The 24,742-nt window shown below is 47.1% G+C and overlaps 1 protein-coding gene across 8 annotated transcripts in view; it reads right to left on the bottom strand.

Annotated features, from left to right (window-relative positions):
• SLC41A3 (solute carrier family 41 member 3) overlaps positions 1-24,742 on the bottom strand; it is an 84,726-nt gene that overhangs the window by 52,732 nt on the left and 7,252 nt on the right. For 7 of the 8 annotated variants that reach the window (XM_077857549.1, XM_077857548.1, XM_077857551.1 and 4 more), the window contains exon 2: positions 13,235-13,521. In XM_077857549.1, coding sequence (XP_077713675.1) covers positions 13,235-13,489 — 255 coding nt within the window. In that variant the 5' untranslated portion in view covers positions 13,490-13,521. Of the gene's footprint in view, positions 1-13,234; positions 13,522-24,742 lie in introns of those variants that run through there. The other variant, XM_077857552.1, reaches the window with a different exon arrangement.

The raw sequence follows: 24,742 nt of genomic DNA on the forward strand, positions 1-24,742 counted from the left end.
TGCAGCCGAGAGCGCGATTCCAGCGGTGCAGGCCGCAGAGCCCAGGGCGCCGGGGGACACAGCCAGGGATCCAGCTCTCCCCTCGGGATGGGCAGAGGCTGGGAGGGCCCAGGACAGAGAGGACGCTCCTGCCCCCGCGCTGTGCAGATCGGCGCCCTCCCCCCTGGAACATCCAGGTCCCTACAGACTGAGAGCTCCGGTAGTTACTGCAGGAGCTGAATCCAGGGCTGGAGAGCTGACTGCCGCCACTGTTGTTCTTCCCGGGGCTTCACAGGATAAACAACCCCCACTGAGCCTCACAGTGGCCTCACAGGATAAACAGGATAAACATTACTCACTGAGCACTGCACCAGGCAGGGGGCTGAGCAGCTCTCCCAAGTGCTCACACCTGAGAATCAGCACAGTAGGCCCCTCCCCCAGAAGACCAGCTAAACGGACAGGGGAAAAGCAAGTTATTGACCAAGCAGAACTGGAAAGTTCCAGGGGACGTTGAGAGATTTACAGTATAGAGAATCAGAGGATACTCCCCCTTGTTTTTTGATTTCTGTTTGCTTCCCTCCCGTTTTTTCTTTTTCTTATCTTCTTCTTCTATTTTTTTCTTTTTCTTTTCTTTTTTCTCTTCTTTTTCTCCTTTTCCCAGTACAACTTATTTTGGCCACTCTGCACTGGGCAAAATGACTAGAAGGAAAAACTCACCTCAAAGGAAAGAATCAGAAACAGTCCTCTCTCCCACAGAGTTACAAAATTTGGATTACAATTCAATGTCAGAAAGCCAATTCAGAAGCACTATTACACAGCTACTAGTGGCTCTAGAAAAAAAGCATAAAGGACTCAAGAGACTTCATTACTGCAGAATTTAGATATAATGAGGCAGAAATTAAAAATCAATTAAATGAGATGCAATCCAAACTCGAGGTCCTAACTATGAGGGTTAATGAGGTAGAACGAGTGAGTAACCTAGAAGACAAGTTGATGGCAAAAGGGAAACTGAGGGAAAAAAGAAAAAACAAGATCATGATAAGTTAAGGGAAATAAGTGGCAGCCTCAAAAGGAAAAATCCATGTTTAATTGGGATTCCCGAGGGTGCCAAAAGAGACAGAGGTCCAGAATATGTATTTGTATGTATTTCATAGCTGAAAAATTTCCTAATCTGGGAAGGGAAACAGGCATTCAGATCCAGGAAATAGAGATTCCCCACCCCAAAATCAATAAAAACTGCTCAACACCTCAAAATTTAATAGTGAAGCTTACAAATTCCAAAGACAAAGAGAAGGTACCTAAAGTACCTGGAGACAAGAAATCTCTAAATTTATGGGGGAAAATATTGGATTAACAGCAAACCTCTCCACAGAGACCTGGCAGGCCAGAAAGGGCTGGCAAGATATATTCAGGGTCCTACATGAGAAGAACCTGAAGCCAAGAATCCTTTATCCAGCAAGGATCTCATTCAGAATAGGAGAGATAAAGAGCTTCCAAGATAGGCAGAAACTGAAAGAATATGTGACCACCAAACCAGTTCTCCAAGAAATACTAAGGGGGATTCTGTAATAGAGGAAGTCCAAGGGAACAATCCACAAAAACAGGGAATGAATAGGTATCATGATGACACTAAGTTCATATCTTTTAATAGCAACTCTGAACGTGAATGGGCTTAATGGCCCCATCAAAAGGCGCAGGGTGTCAGACTGGATAAAAAAGCAGGACCCATTTATTTTCTGTCTACAAGAGACTCATTTTAGACAGAAGGACACCTACACCCTGAAAATAAAATAAAAGGTTGGAGAAACATATACCATTCAAATAGCCCTCAAAAGAAAGCAGGGGTAGCCATCCTTATATCATATAACCTAAACTTTATCCCGAAGATGGTAGTAAGAGATGAAGAGGGGCACTATATCATACTTCAAGAATCTAGCCAACAAGTGGACTTAACAATCATGAATATTTATGCCCCGAATGTGGGAGCTTCAAGTATATCAATCAGTTAATAACCAAAGTTAAGACATACTTAAGATAATAAGACATTTATACTTGGTGACGTCAATGTAGCGCTTTCTACAATCGACAGATCTTCTAAGCACAACATCTCCAAAGAACAAGAGTTTTTTTTTAATTTTTTTTTATTTATGATAGTCACACGGAGAGAGGGGTGGGGGGAGAGAAATAGGCAGAGGGAGAAGCAGGCTCCATGCACCGGGAGCCCGATGTGAGATTCGATCCCAGGTCTCAAGGATCGCGCCCTGGGCCAAAGGCAGGTGCTAAACCGCTGCGCCACCCAGGGATCCCAGAACAAGAGTTTTAAATGATACACTGGACCAGATGGATTTCACAAATATCTACAGAACTTTAATCCAAACGCAACTGAATACACATTCTTCTCAACTGCACATGGAACTTGCTCCATGATAGACCACATACTGGGTCACAAATGAGGGCTTAACTGATACAAAAAGACTGGGATCATACACTGCATATTTTTAGACCATAATGCTTTGAAATTAGAACTAAATCACAAGAAGAAGTTTGGAAGGATTTCAAACACGTGGATGTTAAGGACCATCCTGCTAAAAGATGAAAGGGTCAACCAGGAAATCAGGTAAAAATTAAAAAGATTCATGGAAACTAAAGAGGATGAAGATACAACCATTCAAAATCATTGGGATACAGCAAAAGCAGTCCTAGGGGGAAATACATTGCAATAAAAACATCCATCCAAAAACTGGAAAGAACTCAAATACAAAAGCTAACCTTGCACCTAAAGGAGCTAGAGAAAAAACAGCAAATCGATCCTACACCCAGCAGAAGAAAAGAGTTAATAAAGATTCGAGCAGAACTCAACGAAATCGAGACCAGAAGAACTGTGGAACAGATCAACAAAACCAGGAGTTGGTTCTTTGAAAGATTAATGAGAGATAAACCATTAGCCAGCCTTATTAAAAAGAAGAGACAAAAGACTCAACTTAATAAAATCATGAATGAGAAAGGAGAGATCACCACCAATACCAAGGAAATACAAATGATCTTAAAAACTTATTATGAGCAGCTTTATGCCAATAAATTAGGCAATCTAGAAGAAATGGATGCATTTCTGGAAAACCACAAAATACGAAAACTGGAACAGGAAGAAATAGAAAACCTGAACAGGCCAATAACCAGGGAGGAGATTGAAGTAGTTATCAAAAACCTCCCAAGACACAAAAGTCCAGGGCCAGATGGCTTCCCAGGGGAATTCTATCAAACATTTAAAGAAGAAACCATACCAATTCTACTAAAGCTATTCAGAAAGGTAGAAAGAGATGAAATACTTCCAAACTCATTCTATGAGGCCAGCACCACCTTAATTCCAAAACCAGACAAAGACCCCACCAAAAAGGAGAATTCTAGACCAATATCCCTGATGAACATGGATGCAAAAATTCTCAACAAGGTACTAGCCAATAGGATCCAAAAATACATTAAGAAGATTATTCACCATGACCAAGTGGGATTTATCCCCGGGATGCAAGGCTGGTTCAACATTTGTAAAGCAATCAATGTGATTCATCATATCAGCAAGAGAAAAAACAAGAACCATATGATCCTCTCAATAGATGCAAAGAAAGCATTTGACAAAATACAGCATCCATTCCTGATCAAAACTCTTCAGAGTGTAGGGAGGGAGGGAACATTCCTCAGCATCCTAAAAGCCATCTAAGAAAAGCCCACAGCAAATATCATTCTCAATGGGGAAGCACTGGGAGCCTTTCCCCTAAGATCAGGAACAAGACAGGGATGTCCACTCTCACCACTGCTATTCAACATAGTACTGGAAGTCCTAGCCTCAGCAATCAGACAACAAAAAGACATTAAAGGCATTCAAATAGGGAAGGAAGAAGTCAAACTCTCCCTCTTTGCCGATGACATGATAATCTACATAGAAAACTCAAAAGACTCCACCCCAATATTGCTAGAACTCATACAGCATATTGGCAGTGTGGCAGGATACAAAATCAATGCCCAGAAGTCAGTGGCATTTCTATACACTAACAATGAGACTGAAGAAAGAGAAATTAAGGAGTCAATCCCATTTACAATAGCACCCAAAAGCTTAAGATACCTAGGAATAAACCTAAGCACAGAGGTAAAGGATCTATACCCTAAACACTACACAACACTTCTGAAAGAAATTGAGGAAGACACAAAGAGATGGACAAATATTCCATGCTCATGGACTGGCAGAATTAATATTGTGAAAATGTCAATGTTACCCAGGGCAACTTACATGTTTAATGCAATCCCTATCAAAATACCATGGACTTTCTTCAGAGAGTTGGAACAAATTATCTTAAGATTTGTGTAGAATCAGAAAAGACCCTGAATAGCCAGGGGAATTTTAAAAAAGAAAACCATAGCTGGGGGCATCACAATGCCAGATTTCAGGTTGTACTACAAAGCTGTGGTCATCAAGACAGTGTGGTACTGGCACAAAAACAGACACATAGATCAATGGAACAGAATAGAGAACCCAGAAATGGACCTTGAACTTTATGGTCAACTAATATTCGATAAAGGAGGAAAGACTATCCATTGGAAGAAAGACAGTCTCTTCAATAGATGGTGCTGGGAAAATTGGACATCCACATGCAGAAGAATGAAACTAGACCACTCTCTTGCACCATACACAAAGATAAACTCAAACTGGACGAAAGATCTAAATGCGAGACAAGATGCCATCAAAATCCTAGAGGAGAACACAGGCAACACCCTTTTTGAACTTGGCCACAGCAACTTCTTGCAAGATTCATCCATGAAGGCAAGGGAAACAAAAGCAAAAATGAACTATTGGGACTTCATCAAGATAAGAAGCTTTTGCACAGCAAAGGATACAGTCAACAAAACTCAAAGACAACCTGCAGAATGGGAGAAGATATTTGCAAATGACGTATCAGATAAAGGGCTAGTTTCCAAGATCTATGAAGAACTTCTTAAACTCAACACCAAAGAAACAAACAATCCAATCATGAAATGGGCAAAAGACATGAACAGAAATCTCACAGATGAAGACATAGACATGGCCAACATGCACATGAGAAAATGCTCTGCATCACTTGCCATCAGGGAAATACAAATCAAAACCACAATGAGATACCACCTCACACCAGTGAGAATGGGGAAAATTAACAAGGCAGGAAACCACAAATGTTGGAGAGGATGTGGAGAAAAGGGAACCCTCTTGCTCTGTTGGTGGGAATGTGACCTGGTGCAGCCACTGTGGAAAACTGTGTGGAGGTTCCTCAAAGAGTTAAAAATAGACCTGCCCTACGACCCAGCAATTGCACTGCTGGGGATTTACCCCAAAGATTCAGAGGCAATGAAACGCCGGGACACCTGCACCCCAATGTTTCTAGCAGCAATGTCCACAATAGCCAAACTGTGGAAGGAGCCTCGGTGTCCATCGAAAGTTGAATGGATAAAGAAGCTGTGGTCTATGTATACAATGGAATATCACTCAGCCATTAGAAATGACAAATACCCAGCATTTGTTTTGACATGGATGGAACTGGAGGGTATTATGCTGAGTGAAGTAAGTCAATCAGGAGGATAAGCATTATATGGTCTCATTCATTTGGGGAATATAAATAATAGTGAAAGGGGAAAGGAGGAAAAATAAGTGGGAAATATCAGAAAGGGAGACAGAACATGGAAGACTCCCAACTCTGGGAAACGAACTAGGGGTGGTGGAAGGGGAGGTGGGCAGGGGATGGGGGTGACTGGGTGGCGGGCACTGAGGGGGCACTTGTCGGGATGAGCACTGGGTGTTATTCTGCATGTTGGCAAATTGAACACCAATAAATAATAAATTTATTATGAAAAAAATAAAGACTCCTAACTCTGGGAAACAAACTAAGGGTGGTGGAAGGGGAGGTGGGCGGGGGGTGGGGGAGACTGGGTGATGGGCACTGAGGTGAGCACTTGATGGGATGAGCACTGGGTGTTATTCTATATGTTGACAAATTGAACACCAATAAAAAATAAATTTATAAAAAAATCCTCCTTATCAAGGAGATCAGGCATAGTCCCCACTTATCTCCCAGTAGGGTGTATTAGTTCCTGCCAGCCCACAGAATTAGTCAAACAAGCCAACCACACCTTCCCATGGGAACCAAGGGCACTTCATCCTATTGTTACTACAAAGCCTGCCTCCTCAATCTCCTGGCAGTTCACTCTGTTCCCCGGTGCTACCTTGTGTGTCCCTGGGTGGTAGGCAGTGTCCTCCTCCCCCAGGCTGTGAATGCATGTGACTGATAAACTCTGTGATTTCCTCTGTTCAGTGCTGGCTTGTCATGTGTTTGGCCATCTCCATAATGCTAGGGTGGGAACCAATACCTGGCATCGTGAATAGGACAGCCCAAGTCTGGTCAGCTTTTTCCAGCTGCTCTCTGCTGACCAACCAGCTCCTGTCATGGCCAGCGCTGCCTGGGCTGGGGCTGCTAACTGCCAGCCAGCTTGTGTATTAGCCTGCTCCATGTTCCACTGCCATCTCCTTTCATTCCCAAGAACTATTGTCAACTGGCCATATCCTCAGCAGGAGGTGCGGTCAGGGGCAGTCTGTGTTTGGCAAATGCTCTATGATACTCGGGGCACCTAGTCTGACTTATAAATTAAATTGCCAAAATGGGATCCCATGAAACAACCCCTTCTGCTGAACTCAAATAGTTAACATAGTCCAACATAAACTAACATAGGGTCTTTAAGGATTGAAATTAATCATATAAGACCTACTTGGTAAAGCGTTGATGATTGCTACTGTTTCTCCTTTTTAAAAATCCAATTTGGCCTGTTCTTTAACGTGGAAAGAATATACAGTGCTTTCAAGCGAACCACAGCCTCAGTGCTCTGGTTCCATTCCTTGAGGCCCCATCCAATATTACTGAGATTACTGACTCCACCCAATCAGCAACCAGTATTTTGCTACTAGAGATCTGGCTAATATGTTCTACTCAGTGTCTATTTCAACAACCTCTTAGGTGCAGTTGACCTTCAACTCCAAATGGGCACCGTAGACTTTTCCAGGCTACTCACTACCTCACCAAGAGTGTGCACACTCTCAACTATTCGCACCTTTATCTAAGAGCACAGATCTGACATTACATTCTGATGTCCTCCTCCAAAGAGACTCACATGACACATTCATTAAGGACATCCAGATACTCAGAAAGGAGCTCACAAAAAGAGGATGGGCCATTACTCTACATGTAGGGCAAAGCTGGCCATCTTGGCAAATTCATGAAAATTATTTTGGTCAACCAAGGGCAACTCCATTCATGATACTATCAGAAAACAGCTACTGAACTCTCAGCACATACACAGTTAACACAAGACCAACATCTTTTAGTGCTTTTTGGATTCCAGAGGCAACAGTCCTCATCTACACATTTTCCTTATGCCCGATTATGCTGTCACTTGCAAAGAAGCCTGCCTTGAATGGACATCTCCAACAAAAAGCTCTAGAATCTGTCCCAATTAAAATCAACAGGCATTCCCATGTGCCCTCAAATACTCCTTCACTGATAGAGCATTAGCAACCTCCTCGTATGCTTCCTGGAGTCTCTGGACCACATATCCATAATGGACATACAGTGCCCAAGGCCCTCAGATGCAAGAAAATATCCTCTTTGTCTACACTATATACCAACAAAGTAACAACTGCTGCCCACATCCTGGGCTCTCCTGGAAAGAGAGGTTCCTATAGATACTGGCGTGTGACCCTCCACATCCAGCTGTCCATTGAGCCTTGGGAGGCATAGCTACTGAGGTCTCCTCAATGTAGGAGAGAGTCAAGCTTGAGGCCGCTGGCTTATCCCATCTGCAGGGGAAGGTCTCCTGTTCTTCCTCAGTCCCTTGCTGGATGCCACCATACCAGAAGAGGTCACCCCTCCCCAGTCCCCTTGGCTATGTAGGGAGCCCCCATGACATCAACTGAGTGAACTGCAATGGAGTTTGTCTACTTTATGGATGGTATGAGCACCATGCTACAGGGTGGAGCTCATGTGGAATATTTATGTCCCTAATAAAGGACACAACCCACCCAACAGTCAGCAAAAGAAGCCAAGCTTTAGGCTGCCATTTAGCACTGGATGCCCTGGTCAGCAAATGGCTCCATCAGCACCTCTTACAAACTCTTGGGCCACTGTCTTAGAGTTGTTCCTTTTAGGGTAAGGAACTCAGGGCACTCTTGCCTCAGAGACACCCCAAATATAAATCAAAATCACAGATGTCCCCACATGCAGTAAGGCCACAATGCAAGGCCTCCCTGGGACACCACTTGTCCTCCTTGGTGTTCCAACATTACAGATCATGGCCAGACCCTCATTTTGCTTCTCAGGATACATAATGCTGGCCCTACAGGAAGGACTCAATAAATAAAATCCCACCTCCCCTGGAGACCACAAGCAGCCAGTGGAACTGAAAGGCACACACTGGTCTCCTCAAACAACTCCTATTTAAGCTACAAGGTGTCAAATGAGCCTCCAGTGGGGCCAGGGAGCTGATTAATCTGGCTTTGGTTTAAATCTGGATTCACGCTCCTGGGGACACACACTCCATGCACCCCCAACACAGGCCCCTCCACTGCATTTATTAGCTGCAATGGGGAAGCCCTATAAGTTCACCATGGGGCCCTCAGCCCTCAGGTCAAGAGACTTCTTCACTTGGGCGGGAGGCAGTGTGCCTGTTCCCTAGAAGTCCCAGTCACCACCAAGGCTTAAGTTAGTGTGAAGGCATCACTGGCTCAATGTGGTGTGAGGCCTCAAACTAGCAGTATTAGGTGCTGCTGTGAATGGGGGCAAAGCAGGAGGGCTCTAAGTAGCCTAAACCCCAAGTTCCACCCTGATGTGCCCACAGCCCTTCTTACCACAGCACCTTCTTATCCCTGACTAGTGGGCTCCATCTATTTCCCTGCCAGCCCGTGAATAAGCCAGTCACACCCTCCTGCAGAAACAGGGGCTCCTCCACCTTCTTGAGATCACAGAGTGCCTCCCACAGCCCCTGCAGGCTCATGCTGCTCCCAAGGAGTCCCTTGTGCGGGCCCTACACAGCATCTGCTATCCCCTCTCAGGCTAGGGGGACATGTGATGAAAAACCTGCTGTATTTCTCAACAGTCCAGGGCTGGGCACCCTGGGTTCAGTCATCCCCATAACCCTAGGATGGGAATACTCCCTCACCAAGGGAAGGCAACAGGCTGGCCTCATCCCCTGTGGCACTCAATCCAGGCTTCAATCCCTTACCTCACAGAACTCTCCACATCCTCGCTTCTCCCTCCTGCCAGCCCCCTGCCCTCCTCCCTGTCTAGGCTGCTCCATATCTCTGCTAAGGCATGATCCATCTCAGACCCTCCCTCCTCTCTACCCTGACCCTACTTCCATGGGGCCCAAGGTTCCTGACCACTCTACAGACCAGCACTATGTCTGTGGACCACCAGTTTGAACTTCTGCTATGTGTAGTGCAGACTCTTCACAAAGAATGGGGTTCTTTCTTCTTCATGTGAACACATTCCCAAACCTTGTAATATATGGGCACCTAGGGGCTGGAGGGCTGGATGAGAGGCAGCTTGTTTCTACAAAAGACACGGGCTCAGAGCCTTAAAAGAAAGAGTATTAATCTCACTACATTAAAGCAATATGCAGGGCGAAAAAACCACCAAAAGCAAAGTCAAAAGACAGATAGAAAAATGAGAAACATATTTATAATCCATATCGCAATTAAAGGGCCAATTGCCCTATATATAAAGAGCCCTTAGGTATCAATAAGAAAAAGGACAACCACTCCATAAAAATATGGGCAAAGAATAGAAGCAAATGCCCAGAGATATTCAACTTTACTCATTAATCTAAGAAATGCAAATTACACTGCAAGGGGCCTCGAGAATGGCCCAGTGCCTACACGCCATGTAATCTCCTCTTGAACACAGGCTGAGTTCAGTGACTTGCTTGTAGCCAAAAGAAGAAAGATGTGCTTCTGTGGGGAGGTTACAAAAGGCAGGCTTTTGTGTCTTGCTAGCAGACGCTGCTTCCTTCTCAGACTGCACGCTTTGATGAAGTAGCCATGCTGGACACGTCCAGTGGGGAAAGTACTGAAGGTGGCCTCTGGGCAACAGCCAGTGAGGAACTCAGTCCAACAACTCACCAGGAGCTGAATCCCTCCCACAGCCATGTGAGCACTCCAGGAAGATGCCTCCGCCGTGGCCCAACACCTGGACTATGGCCTCCTGAGAGGCCTGGCAGCAGAAAACCCAGCTAACCAGGGTTCGTGGCCCACAGCACCCACGAGATGATAAGTGAATGCCATTTCAAGCTGCTAACTTTGGTGATAACATGTTACATCCAGATGTAAACTAATAGAGTGTACAATGAAATGCAATTTTCCATCTACCTGATTATTCAAGATCAATGGATCTGATAATAAAAACTGTGTTGCCAAGTGCTGGGAATCAGGCATTTTCCTTTGGTGCTGGAGGGAGTAGAACTGTCCCCACCCCCAGGGCAAGTGATTTGAAGATATCTGTCAAAGTGCAGGCACTTTGTAGCCACAAGCACTTCTACTGGCAATAATTCATCCAACTCACTTACTCAGGAGCCTGTTAAATGTCAAGAAGATTTATTGTAGCTTTTGTGAGAGGAATATTATTTGAAGTTGTCAGGAGCTGCATCGTGCCCCCTCCCCTAAACTGAAGTTCTAACCACCCCCATACTTCACAATATGACTGTATGTGGTGCCAACAAATTGAGCTTTTTAAAAAAAAATTTTTACTTATTTATTCATTCATGAGAGAGAGAGAGAGAGAGGCAGAGACACAGGCAGAGGGAGAAGCAGGCTCCATGTAGGGAGCCCAACGTGGGACTCGATCCTGGGTTAGCTGGATCACACACTCTGGGCTGAAGGTGGTGCTAAACCATTGAGCCACCCGGGCTGCCCCAAATTGGGCTTTAAAGAGGTATTAAATTGTAATGAGGTCATAAGCAGAGGCCTCAATCCAATCTGACCAATATCCTCACAAGAAAAGGACATTTGAACACAGACAGCACAGAGGGAAGGCCACACGAGGGCACAGGGAGAAGATGGCCAGCAGCAGCCAAGGGCAGGGGCCTCAGGAGAAACCAACCCGAGGACAGACACCTGGATTTGGCATTTCCAGCTCCAGAACCATGAGAAAATAAGTCTCTCTCATTTAAGCCATTTTTAATGGTTGTTCAGTGTTCCATTATAAAAATACACCAGAATTTATTTAGCCATTTCTGTCCAGATGTGCTTTTAAATTTAATATAATAGTGTGCTAAGGCTGCCGTCACAAAGTGGCTTAAATGTTCTGCTCATGGCTATGCGACCTCTCCCAATGTAATTTATAAACTTGTGTGTGGCGCACATTTCCTAAACCACTGTGGGAGACCATATACACATGTATGTATACATACACACGTGTGAGGTGTGTGTGTGTGTGTGTGTGTGTGTGTGTGAGGGACATGTGCTCAGTGATGTCATACTGACAGGAACATGTAATAAAAGAGGCTTTTTGAGAATTTCAGGTGTAGAGCACAGACTGCATGGAGCAGGACCTGAAGGAAGGAGGGTGGTGAGGAGGCAGGGGAGGAGATGGGAGTGGGGTGGGGAGGAATCAACCGGTTATGGGCACCAGGTCACCAGGAGAGGGGGCTGAGGGATCTGGAGGTCACAGGGACACCAAACATGGGGAATGGGGCTGAATCAGACTGGGATGGGGACTCCAGTTTAGGAGAGCCATCCTGGGGCCTGACAAGGTCCAGGTGGATCCTGGAAATGGAGCTGGTGGTCACAGGTGTGATGTCATGAGGAACTGGACAGCTGGGTGCTGGAAGGGTCTCTGAGAACCTCAGACTAGGGTGCGGCCAGGCAGGTGATGGAGTGGAGTGGGATGATGTGATAAGAGGGAGTGTGGGGATAGTGGCATCTAAAGGAGGCAGCAACCACTGCCTATGGCCATGAGACAATGTGGGTTCAACATAGTTACCAAATTTTCAAGAGGAAACAGAAATTCAGACTTATATATGAAATCTGATATTAGCATTGCTTAAAAAAAAAAAAAAAGGTAAACCACCAGCCTTGGGGCGCCCAGGTGGCTCAGTCAGTGGGTGTCTGTCTTCAGCTCAGACCAGGATCCCAGAGTCCTGGATCAAGTCCCGCATTGGGCTCCTCGATCAGCAGGGAGCCTGCTTTTCCCTCTGCCTGCCGCTCCCCTTTGCTTGTGTGCTCACTCTCTGACAAATAAATAAAATCTTAAAAAAAATAAGAAATAAACCACCAGCCTTACAGCTAAGTGGCAGAACTGGGACTCAAATCAGTGACGGGCAGGCCTAAGTTGACACCCTCCCCACCCCCGCACAGAGTCCCTAGAGCCTTGAGTGAAGCATGGCTGGGAGCTGTCACGTGTGTCAGTCCTGCTTCCTCCAGCCTGCCCCACTCTATGATCTTTGTTCTCTGTTGCTTGCTGAGTGATAGGACAGATCTGGCCAGTCATGACTTAGAATATTCTTAGGTATTATGTTTTCCAGGGAGGGGTTCTGAAGATCTCCCTGATGGAAGGCTGAGGCTTTAATGGTAGAACAGGAAAGGCATGGTACTTTGGTAACTTTTTTGTCTGATGGGTTCTCATTAGGTGGCATTCTGGTAGGGCTGCAAATCAAGGGGCCCTGCCTCCCCTCAATAAATGATGACACTGTGAGTCCAGCTAGCCAAGCAGAGAATGTCCTCCCTCAGGGAATAGTGACTGGAACAGGAGTAGACATCAGGATCAATTTTTAGAGATTGACAAAGTGGTCTCTCTTTATTCTAAGAACACATGTACTAAGGATTAACTGCCAAGGGCCATCCTCCCCTCTAGGTAAGGAATCTCACCTGAAAATAAAACACAGCTAAATGACAGAAAAAAGGCCAGCATCCTGATATCATCTAAGCACCTGGATCATGCAATGCCTGAAATCCAACCCCTTGGCTATTTCGACTATATGAGCTTATAAATTGTCTTTTTAAAGCTTAACCTGGGTTAAATTTAGTCTCTGTCACCAGGAACTACAAGAATCTTGCCCAATTTGTAACAAAATGGTATTTGCGAAGAGAAGGCCCTGCCCCTTGTCTCTCAAGCTAGACTCAACATGCCTACTCTTCAGGTATGAAGTTCAACAATGCCCCAAACAGCACCATTACCATTTAGTTCCCTCTTACCTGGAAATAGTTCAGAAGTACGCCAGCCCCAGAGAGTCCCAGTCCTGCAAACAGGAAAGGCACTATCACCTGAAGGCCAATGGACAAGGCAGTCTCCCTGCTAAGCTCAGACCCCGGTGGTTTCAGGACTACCACATGGCTCTCTGATACACTCAGAGGTCCATCTTCTGAGGCTGCAGAGAGTCTTCCAGGACTGAGGGTATGTGGCAGAACCAGCTCCTCTGGCCTCCGCTGTCGAGTCTCTGTCCCATCCATGTGAGCAGAGCTGAGTCCCGGGCAGCCTTAACCTGGGAGACACAAGGTAACAGAGGCTGTCAGTAGAGCGCCTGACCATAGGGCTGATGTCCTTGGGCCCTCCTGCCCAGCAGACGGCTCACCCAGGGACTGCTCCAATGGTCTCCTGCAACCCCTATTTAAACAGCTTTTTATTTAATTGGCACATGTTTGAGGAAAAAAACACTTTTTAGAAGAGAGCACTAAATATTTACAAATTACACTTAGCAAAACTGGTGGCATAGGGAGCTCTGAGAATTCTCTTCTCCATAAAAGAACAAGAAAGCCAGTAAAAACTATCAGGATCCACTTGTTCAGAACTCTGGAAATTAATCAAAGGCTTGCAGCAGTGCAAGGAAGAAAGAAATGCTGAGTCCTCAGCAGGAACAGCAACATGGGTGCCTGTGATAAGGTAACTGTGCCTCAGTCCCACCCCTGCTCTCTGGCTCTGCAGCAGTCTTGAGAACCAACAGCCCAGGGAGAACAGAATGAGCTCCAGCTCTTTCAAAGCCTCATTCTCAAAAAAAAAAAAAAAAAAAAAAAAAAAAAAGGTCATTATTTGACCTAGCAGGTGGAATTGCCATGTACAGACTGGAGGTATCTCACCCAACTTACAATTCATTCAGGAGAAAATGCCTTCTGCCTGGGGAACGTTGGTTGAAGCAATCAGAGGTACTACACAGCTGGCTGAGGCAATGGGTGGCAGCTGGGGCCCATAATAGCTAACCAAAAAGCCTAAAAGGAAAAGCTAGGGAACGAGCTGTCTTTGTAAATTCTAAACAGTTGCTAAATATTGCAGGGAATCTAGCTGGTCACTCACATTCAGCTGGGCATCTGCTCAGGAAATAGCTGAGGAGGCCCGAAGCTCTGACCTCCAGCTCATCTGGAGGCTCTGCAGGAGCAGGAGGGGGGCGGCATTGCCGGCGCCTGACGTGTGCCGAGCCCCCCAGGCAAAGACGGTGAGATTCCTGGGGTCCACACACATCATTCCAGGAGATCTCCTGTCACGCCTTACCTGACCACCAGCAGAGGTACAACACAGAATGCAAAGCAAGAATGCAATGCTGAAGAATTCAGCAAAGTCACTAAAGACAACAACCCCAGCAAGCAGCAATAACAAGAAACCCTGAGAAGAGGGGAGCATCTGATTTCCAGAGTTGTCACATTCCAGAATTTTAAATGTCCAGTTTTCAACAAAAAATATGGGACCTCCTAACTCTGGGAAACGAACCAGGGGTGGTGGAAGGGGAGGTGGGCGGGGGGTGGGGGTCACTGGGTGGCGGGCACTGAAAGGGCACTTGATGGGATGAGTACTGGGTGTTATTCTGTATGTTGACAAATTGAACACCAATAAAAAATAAATTTAAAAAAATATGAGACCTGCAAGGAATCATGACACGGTGAGCTATGCACAGGGATAAAAAGCAATTAATAAAATATATCATGAGGAAGCCCAGACATTGGACTAACTAGGCAAGAACTTTAAATAGCTATTTTTTAAAAAATAAAAAATAAATCAACTTTTTATTTTATTTTTTTAAATGTATTTATTTATTTTATGATAGTCACACAGAGAGAGAGAGAGAGGCAGAGACACAGGCAGAGGGAGAAGCAGGCTCCATGCACCGGGAGCCCGACGTGGGATTCGATCCCGGGTCTCCAGGATCGCGCCCTGGGCCAAAGGCAGGCGCCAAACCGCTGCGCCACCCAGGGATCCCTAAATCAACTTTTTAAATATGTTCAAAGAACTTAGGTAACTATGCATGAAGAACTAGAAAAGTATGAAAATGAAGTCTAACCAAATAAGGACTATCAATAAAGAGATAAAAACTACTTTTAAAAGAACCAAATAGGGATCCCTGGGTGGCGCAGCGGTTTGGCGCCTGCCTTTGGCCCAGGACGCGATCCTGGAGACCCGGGATCGAATCCCACGTCGGGCTCCCGGTGCATGGAGCCTGCTTCTCCCTCTGCCTGTGTCTCTGCCTCTCTCTCTCTCTCTCTCTCTCTCTCTCTCTGTGACTATCATAAATAAATAAAAAAAAAATTAAAAGAACCAAATAGAAATTCTGGAGTCGTAAAATAAAATAACCAAAATGTAAAATTCCCTTGAGGAGTGCGCCAGTTGACCTGGGCGGGAGAGTAAGGAACCACTGAACTGAAAGATAAATCAGCAGATATTATCCAACCCGAAGAACAGAAAGAAAATGAGATGAAGAAAAATGAACCAGTCCTCAGTGGGCTACGGGACACCATCAAAGCATCCAGCGTAACAGGAGGCTCAGAAAGGGATGAGAGATCAGAATATCTGAAGACATAACAGGCAAAACCTTTCCAGATATGGTCAGAAAGATTTCCATATTCAAGAAGCTCAACAAATTCCAAGTAAAGTAAATTTAGAGATCCACACAAAGACACACTATCCTCAAACAATGACAAAGAATCTTAAAGGCAGGGAGAAGCCCCCCTTCATGCACCAGAGCTCCTCAAGAAGATTAACAGCTTAATTCTCATCAGAAACCACCAAGGAAGAAATGGGTAGGAAATATCAGAAAGGGAGACAGAACATAAAGACTCCTAACTCTCGGGAATCCTGGGTGGCGCAGCGGCTTGGCGCCTGCCTTTGGCCCAGGGCGCGATCCTGGAGACCCAGGATCGAATCCCACGTCGGGCTCCCGGTGCATGGAGCCTGCTTCTCCCTCTGCCTGTGTCTCTGCCTCTCTCTCTCTCTCTGTGTAACTATCATAAATAAATAAAAATTTAAAAAAAAGACTCCTAACTCTGGCAAACGAACTAGGGGTGGTGGAAGGGGAGGAGGACAGGGGGGTGGGGGTGAATGGGTGTCGGGCACTGAGGGGGGCACTTGACGGGATGAGCACTGGGTGATATTCTGTATGTTGGCAAATTGAACACCAATAAAAAATTTATTAAAAAAAAAAAAAGAAACCACCAAGGCCAGAGGCAACAGGATGACATATTCCAAGTGCTTAAAGAATGAGACCACCAATCGAGAGCTCTGTAAGGAGCAAACAAAGGTAGCCTTCAAAAATGAAGGACAAATTGAGAGATTCCCAGAGGAACAAAGACCAAGAGAATTTGACACTAGCACACCTGTCTACGGGGAACACCAAAGAAAGTCCTTCAGGCTTCAACTGACAGGACCCAGATAGCAGTTCTTATCCACAAAAAGAAATCCAGAGTGTGAGCAAAGGTAACTACATAGAGAAATAAAACAAACAAAAAAACAGTATAAATGTATTTTTGTTAGTAGCTCTTTTTTCTCTTATCCAATCCAAAGACAGCTGCGTAATTCAGCGATTATATTGGTGTAAACATGTATTTTCTGTTCTCTTGAATCATACATTTTGAAGGGGTAAATTTTATGGTATGTGATTTGTAGCTCAATAAAAAATATTCGTGAATTATTTATGGAAAATAAGGTCAAGAAGCAGAAGGCCACCAGCTTCCCGAAGTGTCTGAGCCCCTGTCCAATAACAGCCCCTGCTCTTTATCACAGAGGCCCAGTGTCCAAGCTCCTCGGTTTTTGTTTCATTCCTTCCTTAGTGTTACCAACTGCGAGTGCAGTCCTCAACATAGTGTTCTGCTCACTTTACGATTTAGATTAGCAAAGTCACACTCCATCCATCCGTGTCTGATTTGTTTAGCCCGACGTTAAGTTTCTCACGTTCATCTTTGTGTATGGTGTAAGAAAATGGTCTAGTTTCATTCTTCTGCATGTGGATGTCCAATTTTCACAGCACCATTTATTGAAGAGACTGTCTTTTTTCCAGTGGATAGTCTTTCCTGCTTTGTCGAATATTAGTTGACCATAGAGTTCAGGGTCCACTTCTGGGTTCTCTATTCTGTTCCATTGATCTATGAGTCTGTTTTTGTGCCAGTACCACACTGTCTTGATGACCACAGCTTTGTAGTACAACCTGAAATCTGGCATTGTGATGCCCCCAGCTCTGGTTTTCTTTTTTAATATTCCCCTGGCTATTCGGGGTCTTTTCTGATTCTATACAAATCTTAAGATGATCAGCCAGACTGTAGGACCATCTCTTTTCACTGCTACATAGAATGTGACATGCCATGATCCCCCCTGTTCTACTCTTGAAGGACATCCTTTCCAAAATAAAAATCACTTGATTTTTTTTAAGATTTTATTTATTCAGAGAGACAGAGAGAGAGAGAGAGAGAGAGAGAGAGGCAGAGACACAGGCAGAAGGAGAAGCAGGCTCCATGCAGGGAGCCCGACGTGGGACTTGATCCCGGGACTCCAGGATCATGCCCTGGGCCGAAGGCAGGCGCTCAACCGCTGAGCCACCCAGGCAACCCACTTGATTGATTTTTAATACACAAGTAATGTGTTCAAAAGAAATACAATTTAGAAAACACAAAAAGGTATAAATATGGAAGTTTAAATCATCAACATTTTTTAAAAGATTTTATTTATTTGGTAGGAAGTATGGGGGGGTGCGGGGGGAAAAACAGCACCCCCCCCACCGCAGGCTGAACAGAGTGCCGGTTGCAGGGCTCCATCTCAGGACCCTGAGATCATGACCTGAGCTCACAGCAGATGCCTCACTGCCTGAGCCACTGTGGTGCCCCAAGTCATCAACAATTTTACTGCCCCCAAATAAGTAATGCTAAATCTAGTATATACCCTTCCAGTGTACACAAACACACACACACTATTTTTTTTAATGTTCTAGATCCCAGGCTGTTTTATTTAATAAAATGTATATACCTGTCCACCTCTAGTTTTAGCATAATTTTTATGGCTTCTTATGTCATCCTTGACAGTGCACCCAGGTGTTGGTAAAACTTTCTTTTCCACAGGATTTATAGACTGAAGAAGAGCAGAGAGAAGAACCCAGCACAGACAAGTTTCTACATGTTTTAACTTGTATCCACAAGCTGCCCAAGGCCACCAGCCCCATTTCCTCATTGGCAGGGGGGCCACGGGTGCACTGTGCACAGCAGGTTTATTGAGTCAGCAGAGACGCTGGGCCTGTGAGCACAGACTGAATGAGCAATGGGTAAGCAGGGCACAGGGGAAGCCTCACACCTTTTAGGGACACCTCTGAAGGTAGGAACAATCCCCACACACAAGCCTATAGAACTTGGGCCAAGGCAGGCTTTGCTCGGCTCAAAAAGGCAGTAAACCACACACACACAGAAAAGAAAAAAAAAGGTAATGGGAATTACTTATTCCTGCATGACTCCACTGTCCTAAAGGCTTTGTAGCAGCACCAGCAGTAGGATAGGAAATGTCTGCTCCTCTTGCCACACCAGGGCAGTGCCACCCTAGCCTTCACCCTGGTCCTGCCCCCACAGGAGCCACCCTTACCTGGCTGGTCCAGGCGCAGGTCATTCGTTAGAACTGAGACCCACACCCCACCTTCCCAGTGGCTTTCCTGTCCTAGACCCTCTAAGCCTGAACCTTAGACCCTTGAGACAAACCAACCACTCTCTTTAAATGCATCACATGCTGTGCAGAAATGCTGGTAAACTGAGTCAGGCCCACTAGGGAGGCCTGGCCATTGCGGCAAAGTGGGTCATGGTAGAGAGATGAGTCCCAGACCCACCATCACTGGGAGCACATGCAGAGCTGTCAGCTTGGGCTCAGGTCCCCATTCTGCTGTTCTATGCAGCTCCCCTGGAACCCACAGGGTTGAAGGACAATCAGAACAGGGCTGGGGGGCTCTGGGTCCCTGAAGTGCCAGATCCACAATCTCTTCAAACAAATAATAGACACAGCTACCCATGACCCATGCGGTGGGCCTCCATACCCGGTACCCCCACCAGGAAGGTCTATTACTGCCTGCATCACATGGCAGAGGAAACAGGATAAAGGGGGCGAGGAGTCCCAAAGCCCACCTCAGCCTCTCAAGGACTTGCACTCACCAGGGTCTCCTCTCTCCTGCCTTTTCAGTTTCTCCCCCTCTACCTCTGTGGGATCATCTGATGAAAATAGGTCCTTGTTCTAGAATCTTCTCGAACATGCTCTCTTGACCTCATGCCCACCCTCTAGCTTGCACACTATTTCTCTCCTCCCTCCCAGGACACAACGAAACAGACACATCTTCACTGTCTCTGTGTCCTTGTCTCTGTGCTCAATACCCATCTGGCTCCTTCCTGCACACGTGGCCCTTGCCAAGGCCAGCGGTCACCTACATGATGCCAAACAGTTTCCCCAGACCTTAGTGTGGCATGAGACACTCTCAGGGACTTGAGACCTGCCACCCAGGCCTCCCCACATCCTGGCCCCAGCAGTGTGCCCTCCACCCCCTCCTGCCTGTGACTTTAACTCCTGCTCCTTTCATCCCTCCTGATAAAGTCTGCTGACCCTCAAGAACAATGCCCTGCTCTCAGTTCTGAAACTGGCTGGACTGGGACTGTCCCCTTTCTGCTCGGTCTAGGGAAATTTGGACCAATACCTTCCTGCTAAAGTCCGTAGAGCATTCCACCCTCCTTCTCCAAACTAGAATGCTCTTTTGGAGAATAAATACAGTGTTACTGGTGCTGGGGCTGTGTTTCTCCTGAGGATCCCTGAGGCTCCTTTGTTGTGTGTGCCTCACATGAAGAGTTCGATGGCCAAGGTGTCCATGTCAAAGACATCCACGAACCCAGCTGTATGACACAACTCCTAATAAACCAACCGAACAGCCAGGCCCCCGCACCCACGGAGCCCCCTGTCAGCAAGTCCTGGCTAACCTGATCGCTGACTGCCTGAGGGATCCCACTTCTCCCTTCCCTCATTCTAATTCTTGCTCTTAGGTTTTAAGTCAACCAATCAACAGTGAACCCATGAAACCCTAGTCATCCCACCCTAGCAAAGCAGAGCCCTGTGTCCTCACACCCTCCCTCTCTCCCTAAAAGCATACTGTGTGGCACACAAACATGCCATGTCCCTTCCAGGACCTGCGAGCAATAAAGCTCGTTCTTCCAAGTTCCCTGATGTTTTTTGCTAAGGTGCTCCCTGTGATGACAAAACCACAAGGGCCAGTCCAGCCTCAACAATGGGGAACTGGCTGGGGGTTCATCACAAGTGGTACAGGCCCACAGGTCTCTCTGGCCTGTACAGCATCACCGTGGGAAGGCTGAGATGGACATCACACCCTTCTCCTTCTAGCTTTGGGCTGCCAGATTTAGCAGATGAAATGGGACACATTTATGCTGAAGAGTGATTCATTGTTTACCTGAAATTCTGGGTCTTTCCTGGTGGCCCTTCCCAGGTTTCCATGCATGCCTCATTTTGTCCTATCCACTGTTGTCCTACTGTCTCTTTTCCTGGTGTGGCTTCTGCCCCCATTCCAGCGCTGACACTCCAGATGCTCCTCACTTCTGTGCACAGGCCGGGTCTGGACCTCCTCCAGAACCAGGCCTAAAGTAACAATGATGTGCTGCCGCTACCTCCTGAACACACGACTCTAGCTCAGGCGGGATCCAGACGCGGAAAGCCAACTCCCCACTCGGTGATTGGAGAGGCGTCTCAGGCACCTGAGGCCTAACACAGATCTCTCAATTTCCCCATCCTGCTTCTCAATCTCCTCCTTCCCTTGAAAGGCACCACAGCCCCCCAGCCAGCCAAGACAGGGGCTGTGGATATAAACAGGGATGGCTTGAGGGACACGAGGCATAGATATAATCCTTTGGATATTGTACAAATCTAGATTTTCCCCAATGGATGCATGCTATTTAAAAAAAAAATTGAGTGGAGAGGAGGGGAAAGATGGCGAAAGAGTAGGGTCCCCAAATCACCTGTCCCCACCAAATTACCTAGATAACCTTCACATCATCCTGAAAATCTACGAATTCGGCCTGAGATTTAAAGAGAGAACAGCCGGAATGCTACAGTGAGAAGAGTTCGCGCTTCTATCAAGGTAGGAAGACGGGGAAAAAGAAATAAAGAAACAAAAGGCTTCCAAGGGGGACGGGCCCCGCGAGGAGCTGGGCTGAGGCCGGGGCGAGTGTCCCCAGGACAGGAGAGCCCCGTCCCGGAGGAGCAGGAGCTGCACCGACCTTCCCGGGCGGAAAGGGGCTCCAGGGAGGTGGAGCAGGACCCAGGAGGGCGGGGATGCCGTCGGGCTCCCGGGGACACTAACAGACACTTGCGCCCGGGAGATGCGCCGAGCTCCCTAAGGGCTGCAGCGCGCACGGGGGACCCGGAGCAGCTCGGGGGGCTCGGGGGCGGCTCCGCGGAGGGGGCTGCGGGGCGGGAGCGGCTCGGGGGGCTCGGGGGCGGCTCCGCGGAGGGGGCTGCGGGGCGGGAGCAGCTGGGGGGGGTCGGGGGCAGCTCGGGGGGACTCGGGGGGACTCGGGGGCGGCTCCGCGGAGGGGGCTGCGGGGCGGGAGCAGCTGGGGGGGGCTCGAGGGCGGGTCCGCGGAGGGGGCTGCGGGGCGGGAGCAGCTGGGGGGGGTCGGGGGCAGCTCGGGGGGACTCGGGGGGACTCGGGGGCGGCTCCGCGGAGGGGGCTGCGGGGCGGGAGCAGCTGGGGGGGGCTCGAGGGCGGGTCCGCGGAGGGGGCTGCGGGGCGGGAGCAGCTGGGGGGGGTCGGGGGCAGCTCGGGGGGACTCGGGGGGACTCGGGGGCGGCTCCGCGGAGGGGGCTGCGGGGCGGGAGCAGCTGGGGGGGGTCGGGGGCAGCTCGGGGGGACTCGGGGGGCTCGGGGGCGGGTCCGCGGAGGGGGCTGCGGGGCGGGAGCAGCTGGGGGGGGCTCGGGGGCGGGTCCGCGGAGGGGGCTGCGGGGCGGGAGCAGCTGGGGGGGGCTCGGGGGCGGGTCCGCGGAGGGGGCTGCGGGGCGGGAGCGCGAATCACAACGGCACAGGCCCGGGAGCCCAGGGCGCCAGGACACACCCCAGGATCCGGCCTCCCCCGGGATAGGCAGAGGCCGGGAGGGCTCAGGACAGCAAGGACAATCCTGCCCCGAGCTGAGCAGATCAGCGGCCCCGCCCGGAGCCTCCAGGCCCTGCAGACGGAGAGCTCCGTGGTTCCTGCGGGAGCTGACTCCAGGGCTCCAGAGCTGGCCCCGCCACTGCGGTTGTTCCTCCTGGGGCCTCACGGGGTAAACAACCTCCCCTGAGCCCTGCACCAGGCAGGGGCACAGCAGCTCCCCCAACTAACACCTGAAAATCAACACAACAGGTCCCTCCCCCAGAAGACCAGCTAGACGGACAAGTTCCAGGGGAAGTCAAGGGACTTAAAGTACACAGAATCAGAAGATACTCCCCCGTGTTTTTGTTTTTGCATTTTGATTTCTGTTTGCTTCCCCCACCCTTTTTTCCCCTTTCTTTCTTTTTCTTCTTTTTTTTCTTCCTTTTTTTTCTTTATCTCTTTTCTTTCCTTCTTTCTCTCTTTCTCCTTTTCCCAATACTACTTGTTTTTGGCCACTCTTCACTGAGCAAAATGACTAGAAGGAAAGCCTCACCTCAAAAGAAAGAATCAGAAACAGTCCTCTCTCCCACAGAGTTACAAAATCTGGATTACAATTCAATGTCAGAAAGCCAATTCAGAAGCACTATTATACAGCTACTGGTGGCTCTAGAAAAAAGCACAAAGGACTCAAGAGACTTCATGACTGCAGAATTAAGATCTAATCAGGCAGAAATTAAAAATCAATTAAATGAGGTGCAATCTAAACTACAGGTCCTTAGACGAGGGTTAACGAGGTGGAAGAACGAGTGAATGACATAGAAGACAAGTTGATGGCAAAGAGGGAAATTGAGGAAAAAAGAGACAAACAATTAAAAGACCATGAAGATAGATTAAGGGAAATAAACGACAGCCTGAGGAAGAAAAACCTACGTTTAATTGGGGTTCCAGAGGGCGCCGAAAGGGACAGAGGGCCAGAATATGTATTTGAACAAATCAAAGTTGAAAACTTTCCTAATCTGGGAAGGGAAACAGGCATTCAGATCCAGGAAATAGAGAGATTCCCCCCCCACCCCAAAATCAATAAAAACCGTTCAACACCTCAACGTTTGATAGTTAAGCTTGCAAATTCCAAAGATAAAGAGAAGATCCTTAAAGCACCAAGAGACAAGAAATCCCTTACTTTTATGGGGAGGAGAATTAGGGTAACAGCAGACCTCCCCACAGAGACCTGGCAGGCCAGAAAGGGCTGGCAAGATATATTCAGGGTCCTAAATGAGAAGAACATGCAACCAAGAATACTTTATCCAGCAAGGCTCTCATTCAAAATGGAAGGAGAGATAAAGAGCTTCCAAGACAGGCAGGAACTGAAAGAATATGTGACCACCAAACCAGCTCTGCAAGAAATTTTAAGGGGGACTCTTAAAATTCCCCTTTAAGAAGAAGTCCAGTGGAACAATCCACAAAAACAAGGACTGAATAGATATCATGATGACACTAAACTCATATCTTTCAATAGTAACTCTGAATGTGAATGGGCTTAATGACCCCATCAAAAAGCGCAGGGTTTCAGACTGGATAAAAAAGCAGGACCCATCTATTTGCTGTCTACAAGAGACTCGTTTTAGACAGAAGGACACCTACAGCCTGAAAATAAAAGGTTGGAGAACCATTTACAATTCAAACAGTCCTCAAAAGAAAGCAGGGGTAGCCATCCTTATATCAGATAAACTAAACTTTATCCTGAAGACTGTAGTGAGAGATGAAGAGGGACACTATATCATACTTAAAGGATCTATCCAACAAGAGGACTTAACAATCCTCAATATTTATGCCCCGAATGTGGGACCTCCCAAATATTTAAATCAATTAATAACTAAAGCGAAGAAATACTTAGGTAATAAAACACTTATACTTGGTGACTTCAATCTAGCGCTTTCTACACTTGATAGGTCTTCTAAACACAACATCTCCAAAGAAACGAGAGCTTTAAATGACACACTGGACCAGATGGATTTCACAGATATCTACAGAACTTTACATCCAAACTCAACTGAATACACATTCTTCTCAAGTGCACATGGAACTTTCTCCAGAATAGACACATACTGGGTCACAAATCGAGTCTGAATCGATACCAAAAGATTGGGATCATCCCCTGCATATTCGCAGACCATAATGCCTTGAAATTAGAACTAAATCACAACAAGATGTTTGGAAGGACGACAAACACGTGGAGGTTAAGGACCATCCTGCTAAAAGACGAAAGGGTCAACCAGGAAATTAAGGAAGAATTAAAAAGATTCATGGAAACTAATAAGAATGAAGATACAACCATTCAAAATCTTTGGGATGTAGCA

This window comes from Canis aureus, chromosome 19, assembly GCF_053574225.1.
Source record: "Canis aureus isolate CA01 chromosome 19, VMU_Caureus_v.1.0, whole genome shotgun sequence".
NCBI classification, from domain to species: Eukaryota; Metazoa; Chordata; class Mammalia; order Carnivora; family Canidae; genus Canis; species Canis aureus.